The sequence below is a fragment of the Cynocephalus volans genome, chromosome 2, assembly GCF_027409185.1.
Source record: "Cynocephalus volans isolate mCynVol1 chromosome 2, mCynVol1.pri, whole genome shotgun sequence".
Taxonomy (NCBI): domain Eukaryota; kingdom Metazoa; phylum Chordata; class Mammalia; order Dermoptera; family Cynocephalidae; genus Cynocephalus; species Cynocephalus volans.
In genome coordinates, this window is record NC_084461.1 from 55,674,744 (window position 1) to 55,698,401 (window position 23,658).

At 31.8% G+C, this 23,658-nt stretch overlaps 1 protein-coding gene across 1 annotated transcript in view; it reads right to left on the bottom strand.

Annotated features, from left to right (window-relative positions):
• The window catches only part of ADAMTS6 (ADAM metallopeptidase with thrombospondin type 1 motif 6), a 271,483-nt gene that overhangs the window by 108,377 nt on the left and 139,448 nt on the right, over window positions 1–23,658 (bottom strand). The window contains exons 10-11 of the mRNA XM_063087265.1: window positions 18,821–18,962; window positions 6,502–6,609 (exon numbers count right to left, since the gene is read on the bottom strand). Coding sequence (XP_062943335.1) covers window positions 6,502–6,609; window positions 18,821–18,962 — 250 coding nt within the window. The remainder of the gene's footprint in view (window positions 1–6,501; window positions 6,610–18,820; window positions 18,963–23,658) is intronic.

Consider the following 23,658-nt stretch of genomic DNA (forward strand, 5'->3'; position numbering starts at 1 on the left):
TAACAAGTTAACAACTTCAGTCCGTGTAGGAAAACTTTGTTACAAACCTCAGTTCTCATTCTAGCAATATCTTTGATACAAAGCAAGTCACTTGCTTTCTCTCCTTTTGTCTCTCTAACTATACAATGGGGACTAATTTTAGTTCTAGATTCCAATATGGTTGAGATTAGGACAATTTTAAAAATTGGTTCAATGAAGACATACCTTCAAAGAAGTTAAAAATCTATCAAATAACTTGTTTGGTTTTTGATCTCTGGCAGAAGTATTCTTTCGTGTTTTGTTTTGTTTTCCCTCTTTGTATGTATAGGAAAGAATCTCTGGGATTTCTGCCACTTTTCTTCTTTGGTAGTAGTAAATATTTTGACACAATAAATGATTTTAAGAGAAGAAACTTATTTAACTTAATAAAAGGGCTTTAAGAAGTCCATAGAGGACTTCATGTGGATCAAATGATTTGAGCTACTTTTCTCAATGATTACATTAATAAATATGTACAATATTAAGATTTTAATGTATATAAATCATGTGTAGAATAATTAGATTATACCAAATAAAGCAACTTGAAGTATATAAATCCTATAAGCACATAAAGTTGAAACTTTTGAGTGTTGTATATTTTGATACTTTTACCTGAAGTTGCCAAGCGTGTAAAAGCTCTATTTCCACAAGCATATTTTACTTCATTTCTTAAATCAGGGAAGTTAAATATGCAGATATAAACCAGTTTCTAGTCTTAACTCTCAAAGGTTATATCCAATCTAGTGATTTTGGACTATTCTAAATAACAGATAAATTGAATAAATTTGGCCTTCCTTTTGCAAGTTCAGGTGTGTTTAAACGGATTTGTAAATGTGAAAGTAATGAAACCATCACATTCCAGGAATAAAATCTCATTTTGCTTATTCTTGCTTTTCACATTATTTAAATTATGTAAGTATGTTTTAAATGGCATCTACAAAGATGGCATATTCTAGTGAAGCTTTAAGAGCCTTCTTATGAAACATGATTCATTATTAAACATCTCTTGCTATTAGACTACTAAATTTATGATCTAAATCAGGGATTGTCTTTAAGCAAGATATATTATAAACCAAACAATCCAACTTTAATAATTTGTCAGAATTCCAAAAGAAAAAGTTTAAGATGAGTATATGCAGTATTTTTAAATATATTTTTTTCTTTTTAACTAGCACCATTTTAAAATGTGATTATGGTATATATTGTAAATAGCCAGCAGTGGGTCCAGCCAACATCTGAAATGAGAGACCTCTAAGGAAATCCTAAGATTTTAAAGGGAGTGATATTGGTGATTCAATACAGAACATTCTTCCCAAATCAGAAGAGCTGAGGGCTGGAGTGCAGCATTATTAAAAGTCTTATCTTTCTGCTGTGCAGGTGCGGGAATGTTAAAGCTACACTTCAGCCCAAATTCTAAATCAGAACTCGTCATCCCATTCTATTTAAATTTCTAGAGCAATAGGAAGAACTATTCTTTCTTTCCTTCCTGTGTTTATAGTTTGGGACCCAGTCAAAACATATTATATTCTACTCTACGTGAATTAAGATCTAAGGCTGCAAATGTCCCATTATATATTCAGTGCTTTAAAAGGGCATATAATAATCCTATTCTCATCAAGCCGTATGTTCCCATGCAAAGATATTAGGAATTAATGTCACTTATATATAAACCCAAATGCTGCACTGTATCTCTAATTGGGACTTGTAGAATCATTAAATCAATCTTTTGGCAATAAACCAAGTATCTGAAATCTTCTTTGTGGTCAGCAACAGGGATTACAAGGATTGGGTTTTGATTATCTTTAATATCCTGTTCAGTAACAATGCCAACATTACTATTGGAGTTTTTACAAAATAAATCCTTATTTACTATTTCATCAAATATAGCATCCCTCTGATTCCTGTCCAAAGGGCTATAGCTGATGCTATATCCAAGGAAAGGTCTCCAGCTGAATGTTAATATCGATTGATTTGTAGGAGACTGACCCATGGACACACAGTACCAGTGCACTGTCTGGGCTCACCAAATTTCCTCCTTTGGTTAATGCTACTGTCCCTGAGCACATCCATTTAGACCATATGGTTCTTATTCAATCCTTGAATGGCTTATTCAGGCAAACATCCAATGGCTGTAATAGCAATGTCAGACCCCCCAGGACTCACGCAAAGATCAGTTTTTAATTTTTTGGCCATATTTCTTACTCCATCTGCTAAATGTGCATGGAATAGTTCCCATACTTACATGGAACATTTGTGCAACTGCACCCCTGGGCAGAGATCCCATATCTTTTGCAGCCAGAGTTTGACGAGATCATCATGGATCCAATCCTCTGGATATGTCTAAGCTATCACTGGAGCAATATTTCTACCCTCTCCTTTTTAAAAAAGATTTATTCAGAAAACTATGGGTAGCTTTGCTTTTATTTTCCTTACTAGATGGGGTGTAGGTTTTTTCTTTGTCCTTCTGATGAGTAGTTTTGAAACTCAAAGTTAAGATCAGAGGTTGTGGATATTACATTCATATCTCTGAGACAGACAAATTCATGCTTATATTCTCTGATGTTCATTACTGCCAGTTAAAACAGTCTGGCAAAGAATTTTCTGTCCACCATCATCTAAGGTTGCCAAATAACAATGAAAATTAGTGATGATACTTATAGGAATATAGCAACTTTTCTCTGAGGAAGTCCACAAAAAGCTCACTGAGACCTCATTCCATCCTCACAGTATCTCTATGGAACATGTAGAAAGCGGTTTTCTCTCACTTTAAGCAGAGCTTCATTATTTTACCAATTGTCACACAATCATATATTCTTAGCTCAATGTTCTACCTACATTGCCTTCTTATTGTGATTCCTGAGATAAGAAACTGTTATGGTAGATAAATGAAAGGTAGATTTTTAAAAACCACAAAAACCCATTCAGCATTAAAGGGTAAAATACATTGTCATCACCTATCTCAGGCTTAGTAACCCACTTTATTACTGTGACAATGAAAAATTGCTTTTTTTGCTGCAAAATTTCTCATCTGAAGACAAAGTAAAATTAGAGGCAGTATTGAACTTTGGATTCAGAAAGACCTGGAGTGGAATCTCAGCTATGTCATTACATTGTTGTATAATCCTGAGCTCTTAAATCTTACTTTTCTCATCTATAAAATGGAGTTAAAACAGTACCCACCTAATAGGATTTTTGTTAATATTAAACAGAAGAATGGTAGTAAAGCACCTAGCAATATGTGCCTGACACAGCATAAGTATTTTAAAAATATTCATTATCATTGTCATTGTTACTGGGAATGTCAATTACTTTTAGATGGAAAGTATACAGACTAACCATACAAAATTGATCACATCAATTGAAAATTTCGCTTTAATTTTGTCACTAGCTCTTTGCATGGCTGTTTTATTGTGAGTCAAAATTGTGAGCTCCGGTTTAATTTCCCAATAGATACAGCCCTAAGGCTGAAACCCACATTTGGAAAAGTAAACATGCTTCTCTTTTCAGAGAAAACAACAACAACATCAAGAACAGAAATTAACAACAAAAATTCATACAGGAGACAATGTAGTAAATACAGTTAGTAAAAGATAAATAAAAAATAAATTAAGAAGTGTTCAGCTCACATGTCTAGATTTTTGCTTTGGGTTTTTTGTTTGTTTGTTTGTTTGTTTGTTTTCTTCTTAATGATCCAGGTTGACTTGGTTCACTAAAACCTTCTTCATAAATTCAAAGTTTATGACAGGGATATTTTGAGGGTCTTCTAGTGCTCTACCCATTTCTTTTCTACGAGTCTTCATTTGTTTTTTTTTTAAGAGTTCATTCATTTTAAGACTTGTTAGTATCATTTCTAAAATTCCCCATTTATCTTCCATGTCTCTGGAAGAATGACTAAGATTTGGTTTGTACATTAATTTTAGATGGTGACATCCAACATATTGACTCTTATGTTGCACATTTAAATGATCCCTTAGCACACAAACTTTGCCATACTTACAAGGTTCTTAAATAGTTTTTCATGGAGCCCAGGCTGTTTTAAAAGGTATATCAGGAGCTGGCAAGGATCTAAAGACAGAGTAAGGGGCAGGCAATGGGCTCTTTAAACCAGAGCATTTCCATTTTTTTCAAATGTACATATTAGAATTCTATAAACTTCATTTGAAGACGTGTTTAGGGATCAAAAAGTTAACAACAATTAACCTAGATTAAGAATGTGAATCTTTAGAAATCAAATATATTTTTGCCCCATTTTACTCAGTTTCTCTTATCTACGTTTATGCCTATTTGTGCTTAGAGTTAATTATATTTCCCCTCTATTTGCTCGTCTAAATTTAAATTCAATGCTGTTAGCTTTAATATTATGTCAGAGTGTTTTCTAAGTATCCCTCAAATTATTTGTAATTTCCAAGGAATATGTCATCTCTATCATATATATGCATACAGCTGTAAGATATGACATCTGAGGGCCCTGCTGTTAAGCACAGATGATAAGATAGTAAAAATGTGTTTACCATATAAATGATTGGTGAGATTGAGCTATTTGTACCCAGACAGCCACTACTCATGATTTACTTATGTAGAGTGATTACATAATTAATAGAATGTTTCTAGAAGGGCTGTGAGGAGTTTAAAAGAATGAATGAATTCTTCATGCTTTTGGTTAAAAAGTAAAGTAAAATAAAAGGAGACAATTGGCTTAGTGATGGTATTATTCTAGGCAGAAACTGTGTCCTAGGGACTAGATCACAAGAATAATAATTAATCAATCGCAAATAAAGAAACAAATTTTTTTTTTTTTTTTTTTTTTTTTTTAAGAAAAGAGGTTTATTTGGCTTAGGATTCTGGGATAGCTGCATCTGGCAAAGGCCTCAGGCTGCTTCTACTCATGGCAGAAAATGGCAGGCAGCCAGTGGGTACAAGCAGATCATATGATGAGAGGAAGCAAGAGGCAACAGGGAGGTGTCAGGATCTTTTAAACAGCCAGCTCTCATGGGAACTAATAGAGCAAGAACTCATTTACTACCTACCCCCCCAAGGAGAGCATTAATCCATTCATGAGGGATCTGCCCCCATGTCTCAAACAGCTCCCAACACTGCCACATTGAGGATCAGATTTCCACATGAGTTTTTTGGGGAGACAATAACATCCAAACTCTATCATTCCACCCCTGGCCCCCAAAACTCATGTCCCTCTTATATACAAAATACAATCATTCCATCTCAACAGTCCCAAAAGTCTTAGCTTGTTCCAGCACCAACTTAAAAGTCCAAAGTTCAAAGTCTCATCTGAGACCAAAAGCAAAGTTCCTTCCAGCTGTGAACCTAAAGAAACAGATTTTTACTGTGACTTTTCCTCCTTACAGTTATGTATTTCTTCTAAGTACAGATTGATGTAAATTGCTACTTGTCATTGGCAAGAATTGTTGGTTCTAAAACAAACCTAGACTATTGTTTCAAGAATGAGGTTCCTAATATTTTCTACTACTTCAGTGAAAAAAAAAAAAAAGAGGAATTTTTGGTAGTGCGTGAATTTTTTTGTATTTTTATTGGCTACTTACAAAATTTGAAAAAAAAAAAAAATCCTGAATCTTTTTAAAATGATCCTATCAATTCATATATTTAGCTTAATTTAGCAACACTTCCAAACTCTACATGGAAAAGCTATCAACATGGCACTAGGTCATGGGTCCTGAATGAAGCCGTCAGCAAGGATTAATAAACTATGACAGTTGCCCAAAAGCTTTCATTCTTTTTATTTAAACATCATATTGCAAACTGAAATTCAGTGTAGTCTTTGTTGAAACTAGCCCAGCTAACATGAAAGAAGTCAGAACTGAGAATAGATGACAGTAGCAGTTATTATTGTAAATTCAGTCCATAGCAATAAATTCTAGAATTTACAAATATAGCAACTCCTAGAGAATTTCAAGAGTACGAACACTCTTATCTATTTGAACAATTTTCAGTAATGACATTTTTGAAAACTAGACTGATAAAACTAAAATTTCTTAAGTCTAATTTCTATGATCAATAAATTATTTAATTATTCTTCTACTATTAGTTCCTTCTCTCATACGGCAATTTACAAGTGACTATAGTTAGACTATAATTATAAAGTCAATCTCTGAGTCACATAATTTTCCTGGTGATTATTTACCAGAAAAAAAAAGCCTATATTATATGACTAAACAGACATTATTATATGACTAGAAGATTGTCAGATATTTTTTGGTACAAATATAACTCGTACATATACCAACAGAAGGGTGAAACTGACTCAGTAAATAGTTACTCACTGTAATTTCCTACACAATGCATATTTGCAGATATCAAGCTATGACAATTAACCCATTGGGCAAGGAATTTATTATTTTTAAGTACATTTTAATTAAGATACACAATTTCCTAATATTTGAATATCAGCACCAGAAATATATCAGTTTAGTCTACATTTCTAACAGCTAGTAGTTCATTTAAACTTACCCCCTTATCAATATTCCCAGTTTGACACAGTGTCCCCTCAGCTGCTGGAATACTGTTGGTGACACAGCGATTACTTTTGCTCAGGCACCAGAGCTCTCTACACACTTCCTAGGAAAGAAGGCAAAAGCAAGTTTATCAGAAGTAGAGATTAAAATCATGCCCAATTCTTCCATTAAATAAACTCACAGTCACCCAACATTACTTTAAAAAGAGACCTGGGGTCTCTTGCTGCTATTGAAGCATCAGAGATGAGGATTTTGGAAGGTATTCTTACAGAAGTTGGGTTACTCATTTTGCAGGATCATTTAAACATCTGTCTTTATAATTCTTTTTTTAGTGGATAAAGTAGATCTTAGTTTTTAACACTGATTAGGATTTTTTTACAATAGTATACAGAAATTTCATTAATATAGAAGGGTAGGGATTGATATGAATATATACAAAGAAAATATATGTTTACTACACTCAGGAATATACACTAGCACAAACTTACCAATTACTAACAAAGTGTTGCCGGGTAAATGACTTCCTAGACCTACTGCAATATTAAAATGAAGACAATTTTAAAACAGAAAAAGAGAGAGAGACCACAGGAATGGGTAGGAATTTAATATATGAATTTAAAGAAATTTGAAGTATATTTTGGAGTAATTTCTAAAGTTTATATATGCCTAAGAACAATCTGGCAATGTTATTTTCAGTCCATCAAAGTAGCCTACCTCCATTAAAGGCAAACTTGGTTTTGAACAAATGCTGCCATTTATGGCACGTTTCAGACGTTGTTTGCAGCTGTCTTATCTCCTTTATTATGATTTTTCATTATCCTACCTCAGCACAAGAGAATTACAACAATTATTCTAATATTGGCAATATAAAATACTACTTTTTATCTATGCTATATTAATCTATCAGATTCTAAAATAAGCTCTTCAATATTATCCCTGAAAAAGCATTTCAACTAACAACCACCCCAAAAAAGCACACTTACCTTTGAACAAAATTCTCAAATTTTCAGTTTCTTTTTATATATGATCACCAACTAGCAACATTACTAAAGTCCCAAATTTTTAATTTAAACTAGAACTATTTAGTATAACATATATATTTATAATAAAAATATGATAATCTGTAATGCAAAGATAAATTAATATACAACACTTAAACCTTTTGCTTTTATTTGCCAACTGATCTTTTAACTCTCAAAACACAACTGTAAGAACTCATGTCACATAAACACAATTAAAACATAAAGCAGTAAAATGTTGAAGTCACTAATCAGTCCTACAAAAGAAAATGTCCCAGTGAGTATAAAAAATTGAAAGGATCTCTTTGGGTCCCTCCTTAGGGTGCCCTACCAAGTATAGAAGGAGATACATAATGTTTACTAGGCTTTAAAATACTTTTAAAAAATTTAAAACTCCATTTAGAGAACTAGTGAGCTAGAAGAGAAATAAAACATTAGAAAAGAAAAGCATATACTATGGATCATAATATAAGCATAAAATTTTCCTGTTTTTAATAATCCAACTTATTACAAAATCTTCTTTTCTGTTTTAGGAGAAGTTATTTGTGATACTTTCTTTTTTCTTTTTTTTTTCTTTCTATAGGAGATGGTTTTTAGTTTTTGTTCCTAAACATATTCTTTTAGTATAATATTTAAAAAGGAGTAAGAGCACATTTAAGGGCTTTAAAATATTGCCCCATGTATCAAAAATCTATCCAAATTGAAAGAAAAATGTTTTCACAAAAACAGAGAAACATTAATAGAACAGTGTATACAGAGATTATGAAAAAAAAAGCCATAGTCCTGGACAATACTCCTGATCTTTTATGATCATTATTATTGCCTAAATCTTACTTTAGACAAAGGTAAAAGAGGCCTAAAGTTTACTTTAGACAGAATTATGCAATGAAAATTCTATTATCAAAAAGGATAATATTTATAGAATATATCAGGAAAACATACTCTTCAGTCAGGTTACAGAAATTTTATTTTCCAAAAGTGCCTTGAAAATCTCTACCCAAAGTAGCAAGTTCTTAAGATTTTTCTTCAAAATCTTAATCTCAAGATTCACAATAGAGCTCTCTTAACCTTTAGAGAATGATGCATTTAGAAAGGCAGATTCCCACTTCTAACAGGATTATGTTACCTGGGTGGGCTCTTGGGGATTCAAATTCACCGTTTAAAGTATGGGACATTAAAGTATGTTGGAAAATACTCCCAAGATGTTAAACTAGTCATAAAGAAGACTCTGAAGAGTTTCAAATAGATCTTGCAATTGGAATTTCAATCTGAATAGAAAAAGTTCTTATATCCAATTTAGAAAGATTTTCCAAGATTAAAAAAAAAAAAAGATACGCTTGAAAGATAAAAAGCAAGTGAATTTCATCTCATAGCAAGTAAGCAAGAAGTACTGAAAGAACTTAAGAACAATTTCACTTTCAGAAAAACCCTTCTTTCTCTAAACTGCTGAATCCTAGAACATGGATGATATATTTGCATGGGTATATCAGTTTCATTTGCACACATATATTAGTTGTTGAATAAGCACCCTAAGGAAGGTGCCACGCTCTACTAAAGATAAATGCATGCTGAAATTTTTTGCCTCTTGGGAAATTTGTCTAGCAACCGTATAGTAGGCAGATTAATTCCCCTAAATAAAATTTATGAAGTAATGGGGTATAGTTAGGGAGCCTTTGACCTTGGTATTACAAGGCAGCACTCTAAGCAACTGAGCTAACTAGCCAGCCCCCACTCTATAATCTTAAATTTCATTTTGGGACTATTCTCTAAGGGAAATTTGAGTCTTCGTGCTTGCCCTTGAGTTTAAGGAAGGAGAGAGAAGATATCAATAGTTTCCAGTAATAGACACTTCTGTTACATGACATTGAAAATTTGAAATAGAACCTCTAATTTCATAGAGTCAATTTCTAACCAATTAGGATGATTGCCTGGCAATGCAAAAGTGACAGCATTTCCCTCCATTCATTTAAGAATATTTATTGAGAATCTACTATACACCAGGCATTATGTTAGTGTTATAAAAAATAATACTATATAGAAGAATTCTAACTAATATGAAAACAAGGTGGATTAAATTTGTTTTTAACAGTTTTGGTGCTAAAGTCCCTTTTTCAAATGTCAGCTGTGACATCCTAAAATAAAGTTGATTTTGGTAATTTCTCCCCTTATTTTGATGTACATGGGGGCAGTGTGGTAGTTACACAGATACTCATAAAATAATATAATACAATAATACTATCACTTAAAATTCATGAGACCTAGGGAAAAGAAGAAAGTGTGTAGTCAGACAAGTAGCCCAAATGCCATGGATTGGTATTGCTCTATGATAAAGTTAATATTCTATAATAAAATTAGAAGAATGATGTCAATGGCATTATTTTTCATGAAACTAAAATTTTTACTTTAACAGACTGACCTCATTTTTAAAGCTTTATTCTTTTTACTTTTTTGATGCTATGATAGACTGTAAGATTCCCAAGGGCAGGGTCTGTGTGCTATAGCATTCTTTACAAAGTGTTCCTTCTTGGCATATGTTGGCATCCTTATCTTGGTCTGCCCATTTTTGAAGAGAAATTTTCTTTGCCTACAAAAATCTAAAAGTTTGTGAACTGCCCAGTGCCAACAACTTGATAATCAATGTTTATTTAGATGTATCTATGTGTTTACTAGTGCATTTAATGCCAATTGCTGCTTATATCTCACCACTATCTTCTGAATTCAATTTCTTTATTCTTGACATACATCTTTTAATAGTTAATTTAGCAAGAGACTTTTTCTTATTTTTCTGAAAATCTTTATTTTAGTCTCATTTTTGAATGATATCTTAATTAAATATATAATTCCAGGCAGACATTTATCTTACCTCAGCATTTGAAGGTTAAGTTCATTGTCATCTGGCCTCTATAGAGGCTGATGAAAAGTCACTTGTCAATCTAACTGCTGTTTCTTTGTAAAGCACTGTTTTCAAGAGTTTCTCTTTGTCTTTGCTTCAGTACAGTTTCACACTATTTTGAAGTGATCTTTTCATTTATCTACTTGGAATTTATGCTCTAAAGATTTGTGTCTTTAATTCTGAAAAATTATTAGTTATTATCTCTATTAATATTGCCACTTTCCTATTCTTTCTTCTGGAACTCCTATTCAACTTATATTGGATCTTCTCATTTTAATGACCATGTCTCAACCTCTCCTTCATATTTTCCATATCTTTTTCTTTTGGGGCATTAATCTTCCTACTTGACTTCATGGTGTATTTGGATTGTTTGTTCATGTTGTTTCTTATTTTGTACTCAAGCTTATCTGAAGTGAGCACTGTTTTTTCTTTGAGCATCCTGTGCCTCCTGAGTTGTAGAAGTCTAGCTACATTCATTTGTTTCTATCATACATCCCAAGGTTTTCACTGAACCAGTTGATGTATTTGGTCAGCACTATATAGAATATATAAAGTTTTACTTGGTTCTTATGAGAGACACAAGCTTAGGGCTTCAATTTCTTATGGGAGCCATTTTTCCCCATTAAAACATTAGCGCAGTCAAATCCCTGCTGGGATGTTCTAAGCATCCCAATCAGCTGATCCTCTGCAGCCTTAAACCCTGTGGCTTGCAACGCTTCCTTCTTAGAGATGTTGGTCTTTGAGGGCTTTTGCCTCTAATAGAGACCACTTAAATTTAAGCTTAAATTTAAATTAAAGACCAATAAAATTTAAAAATTGGATCTGGGCTTTAGCTTCCTTATCAACCAACTTTTTAAAAATAACACAAAAGGGATATATCTTCACCGCCTCTTCAGCTACCCTCATGACTTCAATAGAGAGCTTAGTGTTTTGGAAATAAAGCAACTAAGCCATCTATTATGTGCAATAAAAAAAAGTCTTTCTGTAGAACTTTCCATTCTTTTCTAAAAGTCTTTATATCTTGCTATACACTTCCTATTTAATTGTGAGAAAGCTTGCCTGACAGTTTCAAATCACTGATGTACTAGGAAACAATCACATATGAAAAAAAAGACATGCATTATATTGGCATCACTCCCCATATATCAATTAACTATGTCTCTTCTCATCACAGACATATGAGTTGTAGCTAAACTGATTAAATTTAATTATGTTCATTAGTTTTATTTATCTACAATTTTTGTTTTCATGCCTGAAGGAGTGATTGTGTATACTATTTGTCATGTTTTTGAAACTGGAACTCTTTTCCTAGACTTCAGAAAGTCAATTTTACAAGTAATTGGAAAAAAATATGCATGTCATATTTTTTTTGAACAGAGATCAGTTCAACCAATGGGTAAAAGCTGGGAGGAACAGGTTTCAATTCAATATACAGAAGAATCTTCCAAAATTCAGAGCTGAACAATGACGAACTAAAGCTGAATCCCTGTTATTGGAGACAGTCCAGCACACGCTTCATGACCACTTAGCAAGGATGTTGTAGGCATGAAGAAAAGAAAAGAAACTAATAACTTTTTCAGGATATAATGTCAACTGCTGTGCTAGGAATATTTACATTTGTGTCTCATTTAATCATCATGGTAACCTTCTTAGAAAGTGTGAGAAACTTAAGATTCAAACAAATTTAGCAATTTGCTTCAATTCTGATTAAATCTAGATTTGAATCATCTCTGTCTGATATCGAGCCCATAACTAAGCTAATTTCCCATTTCTTTTAAATATATCAGAACTGAATAATGTCACTGGCCAATTAAGGCTGATTGGTAAAGGATTACTTGCATTCTAATATAATATAAAATCTCACTAAATATCCATAATACTCTCCTATCCTTTACCTTTATTTTAAAGGACAATAGCTCCAAATTGCAACTATTACATACTAATTCATAAGATACTTACTCAATATATGAGTTTAGGCATCAACTTATACATTATTATTACTAGGACTTATGAATGTAACATCACCACTTGTGTCTGGATTTTAAAAAGATACTGTTAACATGCTACACAAAAATATTCCATGGTCATCCAAAAAACAAGACACTTAAAAATATTCCTACTCATTTAAAATTTTAATACCAACTCCCAGATTTCCAGTCTATTTGATTTTTCACATGAATGATATAACCATTAACAATAATTTAAAATATTAGAAGATATAAGCAGTAATAAAATTACATTTAGAAAATGGAGTTTTATAGTAATTATCTAATATAATATAAATATATTAGATATATTTTTATATTTTTTATATATTTTTATATATTTTATATATTTTTTATATATTTTTAGATATTTTTAGATATATATATATCTAATATAAAATATAAAATAATTTATCTAATATATAGAAAATAACTTTAAATAACTGAACTTGGGCTCCTTTGATCAGAATAAAAATATACCCTTTCAGTACATTAAAAGAAATTAGAGTTACCTTTTCTACTGTTGCTATTCTTTTCAACTAACTATAAATGTTAAAACAGACTAAAAATTGGAAATTCAATCTACCTAGGAAAACTAAAATTAGCAGTTTATACAAGGGGGAACATCATAAAAGTATAAAATTATTTTACAATTACTTTATCATTAAGAAAAGTAGTATATGAAGAGAAAATGGTGTCTTTATTGGTAGATAGCTGTTGCTTTTAAATTTTTTTTAACTATAAAGACCATAAAAGATATGCACAAATTTTCTGCCCTTGGGAACCCTAAACCCTGTGCCATCTTGGGTCCTTGATCCTGAATCTGAAATATTCTCTTTGTCCTCGCTACCCTACCAGTAACATCTCTCAACAGCTGTTTGTAATAAAGGGTCCTGAGAGTAAAAGGGGAGAGCAGAGCCCTGAAAAGGTCAGAAAGGAGTATCCATGATTAGAAAGGTTACTTATCATTTAATCACACAAAGGAAAATTGAAAACCAACATATGGTGACCCTACGGCCTGGTTCCAGGTGTTTGGTAGCCATCTGAAGAAAAAGGATAATGTATCCTCTAAGAAAAAGATCTTAGAAAGACAAAAAAAAAAAACTCACCCTAATTTAGAAATCCAGGTTATATAATTAATCACCAATTTGAAGGGGTTAAAAAATAATTGAATGCCTAAAAAAAGAAAAGAAAACCCCTAAGTACCAAACCCAGTGTAAAAACTACTTATCTTTAAGGGAAAAAGTGAGTATGGACCTATGGTTTTGGCTTCGAATTTAGGAAAATGAAAATCAAATCTTGTCAAGTATATGCTTGAAAAATATATATGTTTAGACTCCAAAAGAATATTGAGGTGCTAAAATATGTCCATACCTTTTATTACCTAAGCCATATCACACCACACTAGAGAATATTCACAACACCTTAAAATCTTCAAGGAAAGTGATTCTACAATTTCTCTCAGTGCAACATTCCAATATTTAATAACTTGAAATTCTTCCTAATACCTAATCTACAAACATCCAGCTGTAAAACTCGAGACTACTTTTTTTTTATGCTCTTGGTAGGGAAGGAGAGAAATTTGTTACCAGCTATCAAAGTACAATAAGTGTTGCAAAACCTGAAGATGGTTTCAGGCCAACACTTAGCTTTCTTTTTTACAGCCTACTGAAACTAAATTTCATAAAACTTCTCTTATATGTACTCCTCAGTATTTCACTATTATCCTCTCCCAACTTATCTGCATCTCTTTAAAAAAAAAATTGCATACGTAGCCAACAGTATTCTAAATATACTAAGAAAGTCAACACAAACTATGTGAAAGAATGCTTCTTAATTATTTGAATCTTAGTTAATCCATGGTGGTAAAATAATAAACAAAAAAGAGTAGGCATAAAAACATTAAAACTGGAGTCTGAGGACAAAATATGTCAGTCTTTATTAATGACTCTCCAGGAGCAGGATACTTTAATCAGACAACTCAACGATCATGTCTCTAGCAGTTATGTTGACTACAAAGAGCTATACTTCAGGCAAACATAGATTGATGGTATTATTTTTGTAGCTATTGATTAATATGTTAATAAAATAATATATGCTGTCCCATATTTTAATTCTATGCATACCAAATAATCTTTTAATAATAAATTGGCTGTATTCCTTTGGTGAGAAAATGTGCAGATTTCAGTAAATTTAACTGAATATAAACTGTGTGGCCCTAATTCTTAGTATATCTTAATAAATCCAGTTATATTGATCTTTTATTCCTAATATTAGATCCTAAAAATCTCACATCACTTAAAGTTTGGAACAAATATCGTATTCAACTATTTGTTGACTATTCTATCATTAATCATTTAATTGAGGCACACAGAAGAGAAAACTTTCAAGTTTGATGATCTGTAAGTAAAATAGAGCCCTTGCCACAAATCCCCCTGGAAAGATTCAAAATTAATGAGACGTCTTAAAGTTATGTCACATTTTCTTTTAATATTTTCTTTTATGTTTCCACCACAACACACTGGGGTTCTGCAATCTTAAATTCAAACGTATGGAGCCCACACACATTTACACATAAACATCTCTATTCATCTCATTTCAGAGCTATGGTGCAGCACCCTGTAGTATAAAAAGAATGAGTTTACATTTATCTAGGAAAGCAAGGGCATTGCTACATTGTAGTGTCATAAGTGGTCTCTGTGCAGGGTATATTTGAAGAAGATGTGACGAGGGAAGGGAGGAAGACATGGACTACTTTGGAAAAGATTTTAGTTTTCTAATATGGTTTTTCCAGATTACATAATTATATTTTTCCACTAAGACATAATGAGTCTTGGAAATTCTGTGATTTTCTGCACATTGATAAGTTCTCTTGGTCTCATTCATTAAAGACATTTCAATAATTTCTCATTGCTTTCAAGATAAAAATACAGACTTATTAACATAGCCTATAAGATGCAATCAGATTTGGCTCCTACCAAATCCTGTCTCATTTATGTGCTGTATGTTTGAGAGCATCAGCCAAACTGTCCTCTCAGCTTTAAAAATACACAGCTTCAGAGCCTTCACAAAGGCTCTCTCCCCACTCTCTCTCCACCAGATAAATCTTCTCATTCATTTTATTCATCAAATATTTACTAAGTTCTTGTATGAGCCTGGTATTGAGGTACTCACTATACAAATAGCCATGAATAAGTGAGGTAGAATCCCTTTCCTCATGAAAATTACAGTCATTAACAATCATTCATTTGGCAAATATTTATTGAACCCCTACTATGTGCCAGGCACTGTGGATAGACCAGTGAACAAAACAGACAAAATTTCTGCAATAAAGAGGATGAACAAGTAAAATATATAGTATGTTAGAAAGTGATAACTGTTAAGGAGAAAAATAAGGCAAGGAAAAATGATAGGAATTGTGTGTGTGTACGGTTGGATATGCGTTTATGTGTGTGCATGCATGCTTGAAAGTGCAATTTTAGGTAAGGTTGTCAAGGAAGGCCTCATCTAGAAGATCACATTTAAATAATTAACAAATAAGCAAATAAGCAAAATGATTATGGATTTTAATAAGTGTTATGAAGGAAATAAATAGCATAATGTAAAAGACAGTAACTGGGAGAAACTTTTTCACAGAGAACAATCAGAGAAAGGCCTGTCTGAAGAGAAACTGGCATCTGAGCTAAGACTGAAGGGTCAGACTGAGTCAAGGTGTGACCTTTGGAGTATCTTAATATGCTCCCCAAGTACAGCAGGCTTTGACTCTCCTAAAGCAGTACCAACATATCAGCTATACAGGAATGTTATCACGGATGACAGATATTCATAGAGAAAACAGAAACATTTATTGATTTTTTGTCATGTGCCAGGTAAATAAAAGGCACTTTACATACTTATCATACCCTCTTGCTATCTGAAGTTTACAAGAACAATTTGGCTGCTGCTCACTGAAAAAAGTGTCCCAAGACTGAGTAAAATCTATTGGTGGTCAATGTAAGGTCACAGGTAATAGTTAATAATGAACAGATTTTTGAATTTAAAATATTCCTTTAAAAATATTCTGTTCCATTGGGAAACCATGTATTAGATCATGTGTTCCTATTTATGGTTCAGAATATATAGTCAATTGATAAAACATTACTCACCTCTAAATTAAAATAAGCAACAACAATGTACAACATACTATTTTGCATTTATGTGCTAACTCTTAATTCTATATAAACAGTGAAAAATTTCATAGATAATACAAATTCCCCATAAATTAAACAAAGCTATGATGTCTATAAAATTTCTCTGCTTTTTGGGAGCCTTAAATCTACCTGTAGATGAACAACCATCTTTTGATGATTGAGTAAATTATGTACTGGATATTATTAACCTATACTGAACCATTAAGGATATTTGAAAACAAGCTTTGGGATACAACTTAAAGTGACAGAATAAAGAACTAAAGAGCTAGGTCTGACATCGAGCCCTGAATTAATTGGTGTTTTGGGGGAAGCAATCAAAAGATCATCCACAGCCCCTATGTTATATAGGCTCATTAGTGACTTCCTTCCTAAGTTTAAACATATTGTTATTACTATAAAATGCTTTTTGTTAAAGCAGTTTTTATAATTCTTTCCTAATAAGAAAGAGAAGACTAATGGAAAGTAGAAGAGAAGTGAGACAATAGATTCTACAGAGCTTTACAAGAAAGAGTCTGTTACTCCAAACAGGTGAAGAAACATTTCTTGGACATACTGATGCTTCTTGGATGAAAATACATTGCAAGTTATTTATTTATTATAAACATTCAAGGTCCCTCAGAAACATGCTGACATAACTAGCAGACATTTTTAGATGATCTACTAAGCATCTAGCTTTGCATGGTGCTAGCCTGTACTTGCATCTTGCCTTAAAAAGTTCTAACTTTTTACATAGAGCAAAAAGAAAATAAATCCACTCAAATCCAAGACTAAGGGTTTCAGACATCTGAGAATTTATGACACTAAAGAATAAGTTTAGAAAAGGTCCCCTGATTACCTCTCTCCTAAAACACACTGGGACAAGATGGGGAGTTTTGAGAAGACTTTTAGTAACACATGTCACATGACGAAAACTGAACAACAAGTATCTTCTGAAACAAAATAATCTATTAAGCTAAAAGTATATACAAAGACTGTTAATAAAGTTTGACTGACTTTTTTTTAAGGGAAAAGCAACCTAAGAACAAAAGAAACTAGAACCATACAGAAAGAAGAATAGAAGGCTCTTTATTCACAGAGAGACAGGAAAAGGCAAAGTTTTACTCACGGCTCTACATATCCAGATAATAACACACAATCTTTAAATCTATTGCACAAAATGTGCTGCCAAAGTCTACCAAGAATAACATACTTGTCACCCAAGAGATATTTTAAAAATCACTTCCCTTTGTACTGTACCCAAGAGGAATAATTGGTACAGTACAATGAGTATATCATTTAGTCTTAACTATCTTAAAACTTAATTCCCTTTATTGTTATGATTTTTAAAAAGAGATTCAAAAGACTATTTGCATAAAAGTAGGAACCAAGCCTTAAAACATATTTTTTAAACTTGAATATTTTTTAGCAAACAATTTGACGTTTTAAAATTCTATTTTTTCACTCAACATGCTTATACTGTGTTCCTATGAGGAACATGTCCCTATAATAGATGCTGATATATTTCTCTATGACACTGGTACATTGGTAATCCAGCAATGATGACATGATGACCAAAGTGGAAGAGATGGATAGCTGATACACTAGACACTGAAATTTTTTCTATGAAATTAAAAAAAAATTTTATACATTTTCTGATACATAGACATTGAGACTATTTATCGCAGACATGAAGAGTAAATTCTGATGCCTACATTTTTTTTCCCACAGCAATTTTCCTTGTTTCACTATTTGGGCTATTGTCATCTTGTTCCCGCTTGGTTATCGTGTTGGAATGTGGGCAGTGGATGAAGCAACTTGAAATGACTCAGAACTAGCAAATATGAATTAAAGTAAAGGCACCTAGCCAATGTAAAAATATCTTTTAGCCCAATTATAAGAGTATCAGAAAAGGCGGGGTGATGAAGGATTTTTAAAACCATAACACTTCAAAAGACAAAAATAAAGTTGGCATCATAAACTCAAGATTTAAAGAATAAATATATTAGAAGTTATTAAAAATTTTACCTGCATCACTCACAAGAAATTTGAAACTTGTTTAATTTAGGATTACTCAACATTTAGAAAGAGATATTACATAAATGGTACCAGAAAAAATACAATGTCAAAAGCCATATTTAAATTAATGATATTACTAGAGCTATACTACATTCATCATAATTCCATCATAACATTTGTGTCATGAAAGAACACATACAAATTACTAAACATGAGGATTAAGACTTCTTACCCCAAATTTACATTGGCGAGATGGTGCTCCATACTGGAAACGACATTGCTCATCAGCATCATACACCTGACCTGGGGCCACAGCTGGATAAAGAAAGTCACGCTTGGGAGGCTCATTATCAAGGCAAGTACCACGGCCTGAACTGTTCAACATAAAGGATCAAAGGAAATTAGGTACTCTGTGGACTATTTCAATAACAATTATGAAACCATGTGTTGAGCTCTTTGTTTTAATAACTTGAAGCATGAAAAATATATTCTCCCAATAAATAATCATGTGGCAAAATAGAATAGCATTAATAAAACCTGAATAAAAGCTCCAAATATTTTTTATAGCACCAAGACACAATAAAAGCATCTTAGACAACAATCTGAAAATGTCATGTTGGCCTTTAAAACATTGATTTAAACTAATTTCTGTGAAAATCAAAACAGAATTTCATATTGCTCTAAGCTTCTTGTTTATTTTTATTGGAAATATAACCACATCTGGTAGTAGAATTAAAAACATGAAATGTAGAGAATTTTCAAAAAGTTGTAATCCTTAAAGACCTAATTTATATACTTCCACCTTGGGCAAAACAATAGATCTGTGGTAAGACATGTCTATAGGTTCTTGAAATATTGTACTAGTAAATGGGCTGAATGACAGATGACAGATGAAACCAACATGCAAAGTTCTCCTCTCAAGCATATTATAAGTGTTTAGTCTCTCAAAAATTTCATATTTCATCTAGGGTCACCAGAACTGGAAAAGAGAATGTTCTCCTCTCTCTATAATTTCTGTTTTTCAAAGTATGCCTGCACTCAAACATAATATTTTAATTCAGTGGAACAAATAACATAAAGATCGCCAAAAGTCAGACAGAATATCTTAGTTTAAAGAGCTTTAAACTTCGCTAAATATAATTGTTCATTTTTATTTAGTCAGTGTGCATAAAATAGGACAGATGCTTTTTTACTTTCATTTCACATGTGAGTAAGTTAGAATTTTTAAAGAATTCCTATGCCAACATTTAAAAATTTTTTCCAACATTCCTGTCCATTGTGCCAGCACTTGTGTTTTTTTTCTCTCAGATCTTTTCCATCCACTTTGCCAAAGGAAAATAATTTCACAAGTAGAAGTTCCTCAAGTATTATATAGGACAGTACAAATTTTCACTTATAGATAAGTGGAAAAGAACCATGCATAACAATGAGTTTCATGTTCACTTAAAAGTTTCTCATATTTTTAAAATGTAAAAGGTAATTTTTTTATGTAAAAATATATAATTGCACAGCAGCAAATTAATATCTTTCAAAAATTGAACCATACTATTCTTAAAGTGATATACATTAAAAGACCAAAGGGACAGAATGCTGTCTTCTTTACACCCTTTTCCTTTCATTTATGCCCCCCTTGACTAATTTCTTAATCAATAAAAAACATTTAGTAGAATATAAATGTGGTACTAATATAGATGGATTTTGCTATTGACTATTACAATTATTTCAGTTATCACTCCTCAGAGTATCTAACAGCAAACAACCTTTTTTCACCCAGCTATCCAGTTTTTATGACAGAACACTTTTTACTTCCTTTTTATTGTACTTTTAGAAGTTGACATGTCCCTCAGCAAGAAAAATTATTTTTAGATGAACTTTTAAATAGCAAGTCCTTTTTATTTTATTATGTAAAATAAATATTAATCTATATGGACATACAAACTTTAGGCAAGTGTAATTCTACCAGTAAATTTTAAATTATGTATTAAAGTTAATGACAGAGGTCAAATTTGCATAGTATGATGGAAAAAGAACCATTTTGATAATATGAAATATTTGTGAGATGATTAAACTAGTAGTTTAATTGACCAATTTTCCTTTCAAAATATCAGTTTTATCTGTCTACAATAAAATTACGAATATCATAAAGAATGGAATTAAAATATAATAAAAATAAAATAACAAGTTAAGTACTACTATAATTCAATAGAAAAACTAAAAATTACATACTGAAGTACTTAAGTACAGGATTCTATAAGTTAAAAACTATAGCATAACAAAAAAAGTATAGGATATAATCACCTAATTGTCACCAATTCCAAATGTATTAAATGTAATTATATATAATTATTTTTCAAAATATAGAAAATTAACCTAAAAACTTAGAAGAAGAACTATGTGGATTCCAAAGAAGAGTTTAATAGACACCCTGAGGAAAAAATTCTTTCCTGATGGCAAACTGAAAATTGTCTTAACCCAGGAGGAAGCAAGAATAATTACTTCAAGTTCTTATTTCAAGGTATTAATGGTCTTCTAATCACAGTTCATGTTCTTTAAAAAATACCAAATCAGATGACCATTGCAAAACCCTTCACACAACCAAGAATGCCATGCACTGTGGGCACCTCTGGCCAAAACTCGTCTGAGAAAGTTTATTCCAAAGAGCACTTTTGTTTCAGTACTTTGGAAGCACCTATTACTTTGAACTGATGTGGTCTAATTAAATAGCTAGACAGTCTTGTTCTCCATTTTCAGTATATTTTTACAGGAGAATAAAATACCGTATGAAATAAAATATAAGGGAAAGCCATATGGATCTTTTAAAAATTAACCTGTACTTAGGAACATCACATCAACAAAGACCTTTTGAAATGGGTTTGGCCTTATTTGTACAAATTAGCAAGGCGTGCAAGTCAAGGTTGTCTTCCAGTAAAGCAAATGTGGTGGTATCTGCAAGGCTGATTTAAGTTGTTTCTACATTTCTACACAAGTGTACTACATGTGGAGTACATTTTCCTCCTAGTAACCATATTTGGTATATACGATAAAACCTTGATTAAAATGTTTGAAGGATAGGATAGTTTCTATGTTTTAATTCTTAACTAAGGGTTAAGCAAAAATCAAAAAAAGATGCTTTTTGTATGTTACTAAAAGTTATCTGCTAGTTTCCTGCGACTTTTCCTTGTTACTTTCAAGTAAGTAAAGTCTATAGATCATAATTACTAATTGTTAATTAACTCTTAGAAAATAATAATTCTGGATATTTTCATGCCTCTGAGTCATCAATCACCATTATGAAATATTATAGATTACAGGTACAGAAGGCAGAGGACATGGATCTGAGAGATGTATATTTAACCCTGAAGTGCTTTTCCTTATTTTTTTTCCTAAGAAAATTCCTAAGTACTTAACTCCAATCACACTCCTGCCCCTCCCCCACAAGGTATTCTGATTTTTTATATAATAATTTCCTTGCTTTCCTTAATAATTTGACTTCCCAATTATTTATTTGCCTGTTTTTGTACTCTATATAAAAGGAGTAATACTGTAGGTTTACTTTTGTGACTTTACTCTTTCGTCAATATTGTGAATGTGAGATACATCTAAGCTGATATGTGTAACTGTAGCCTGTTTTTATTGTTCCTTAATATTCCATTTAAGACTACGCCACAATTATTTATCAAGTCTTCCATTAATGAACATTTGGGTTATTTCCAATTTCTGGAAATGGCAAATTATGCTATGAACTTTTTCGTACATCTCCTGGTGCAAATGTGTAAATGTTTTTCCTTCCATAAAAGTATTAGATATGTTATTATCTTATACTCTGCAATTGTCTCATTTAAAACAATAGAAGTTACGGAAAATTTTTGTTAATACTAGGGTTCTAGCTAATTGGGACATAACCATACAATTCTTACAAGTTGAGCCTAGTGTTATTTATGCTACTATCAAAATAATAATAGTGGTGATATTATATACAAATCTTGAATTTTCTCATCAAGTAACACCTTTAAACATAGATGGTTTATACCTTGGTTTCATATGCAGATTTTCCACTCAGAAAACATAAACCTCATTCATTAGTTAATTAAATGTAGAATACCATTGGTCTTCATCTATGAGGTACTATTACAGCTTACTATCGTTATGCATAGATATAACTTGTCCGGAGCAAAACTATATACATAAAAAGTAGATCTGTGATTATTTCCCTAGCATATATATTTTACAACTGAAAACCCAACTCAAGTTAATATCCACAGAAACATAGATAATTGTTGAATTTATAGACTCTGCTTTTGTTTATGCTTCTAAGACAAAGAAAAAATAATATAGTAGCTTAAGAATATGTTTCTTCCTTGATTATGAAATTCATAGTAAATCAAAGTATATTTACATTTCCAGAAAACTTTGCAGCATGTCAAGAAAGTCATATTTTATATATTCTACTTCTAATTTAGAGAGGTCTTATTTACATAGTCCAAAAATTAGTCTTGAAAATAGGAACATGAGCCAGAGTTCAGTCTTCAACTAAAATTTACAGATCGCTATGCAAAATATGTACTCCTGGCTTTGTTTCCAGAACACATGAGGACATACTTCTAATTGTGATTTTAGATTTATTTTCAATAAAACAACTGGCAATATAGTGGGTCAATCTAAAAAATAAATCTTTCTGTATAACCCTATACATATCTTAACAGTCTCTTAACAACAACAACAACAAAAAGTTAACATTTAATTCCACCTCCTATTTTTTTCCCACAAAGTTGTGCTGACACACATAAATTAAGCAAAAATGGATTAGGTTAATATCATTTATGGCAAGTCAAGTGTCTTACTTACTATGTTGTCATAAACTGCTTTGTCAGTCTTTATGAAACAATATAGTACCTTCTAATGCAAACCTTTTTCTCTCAGCCTCTGTATGACTGGGGTGCTTGAATAAACTGAACTTGAGGCTACCAAGACATGAACAAATACTGATAGTGGTTTACTCTCCTCCCCATATGTAATTATGACTTATCAAAGATATTTATGGTTAAAGTGAGGTTCCCAAAATGTGTCAGA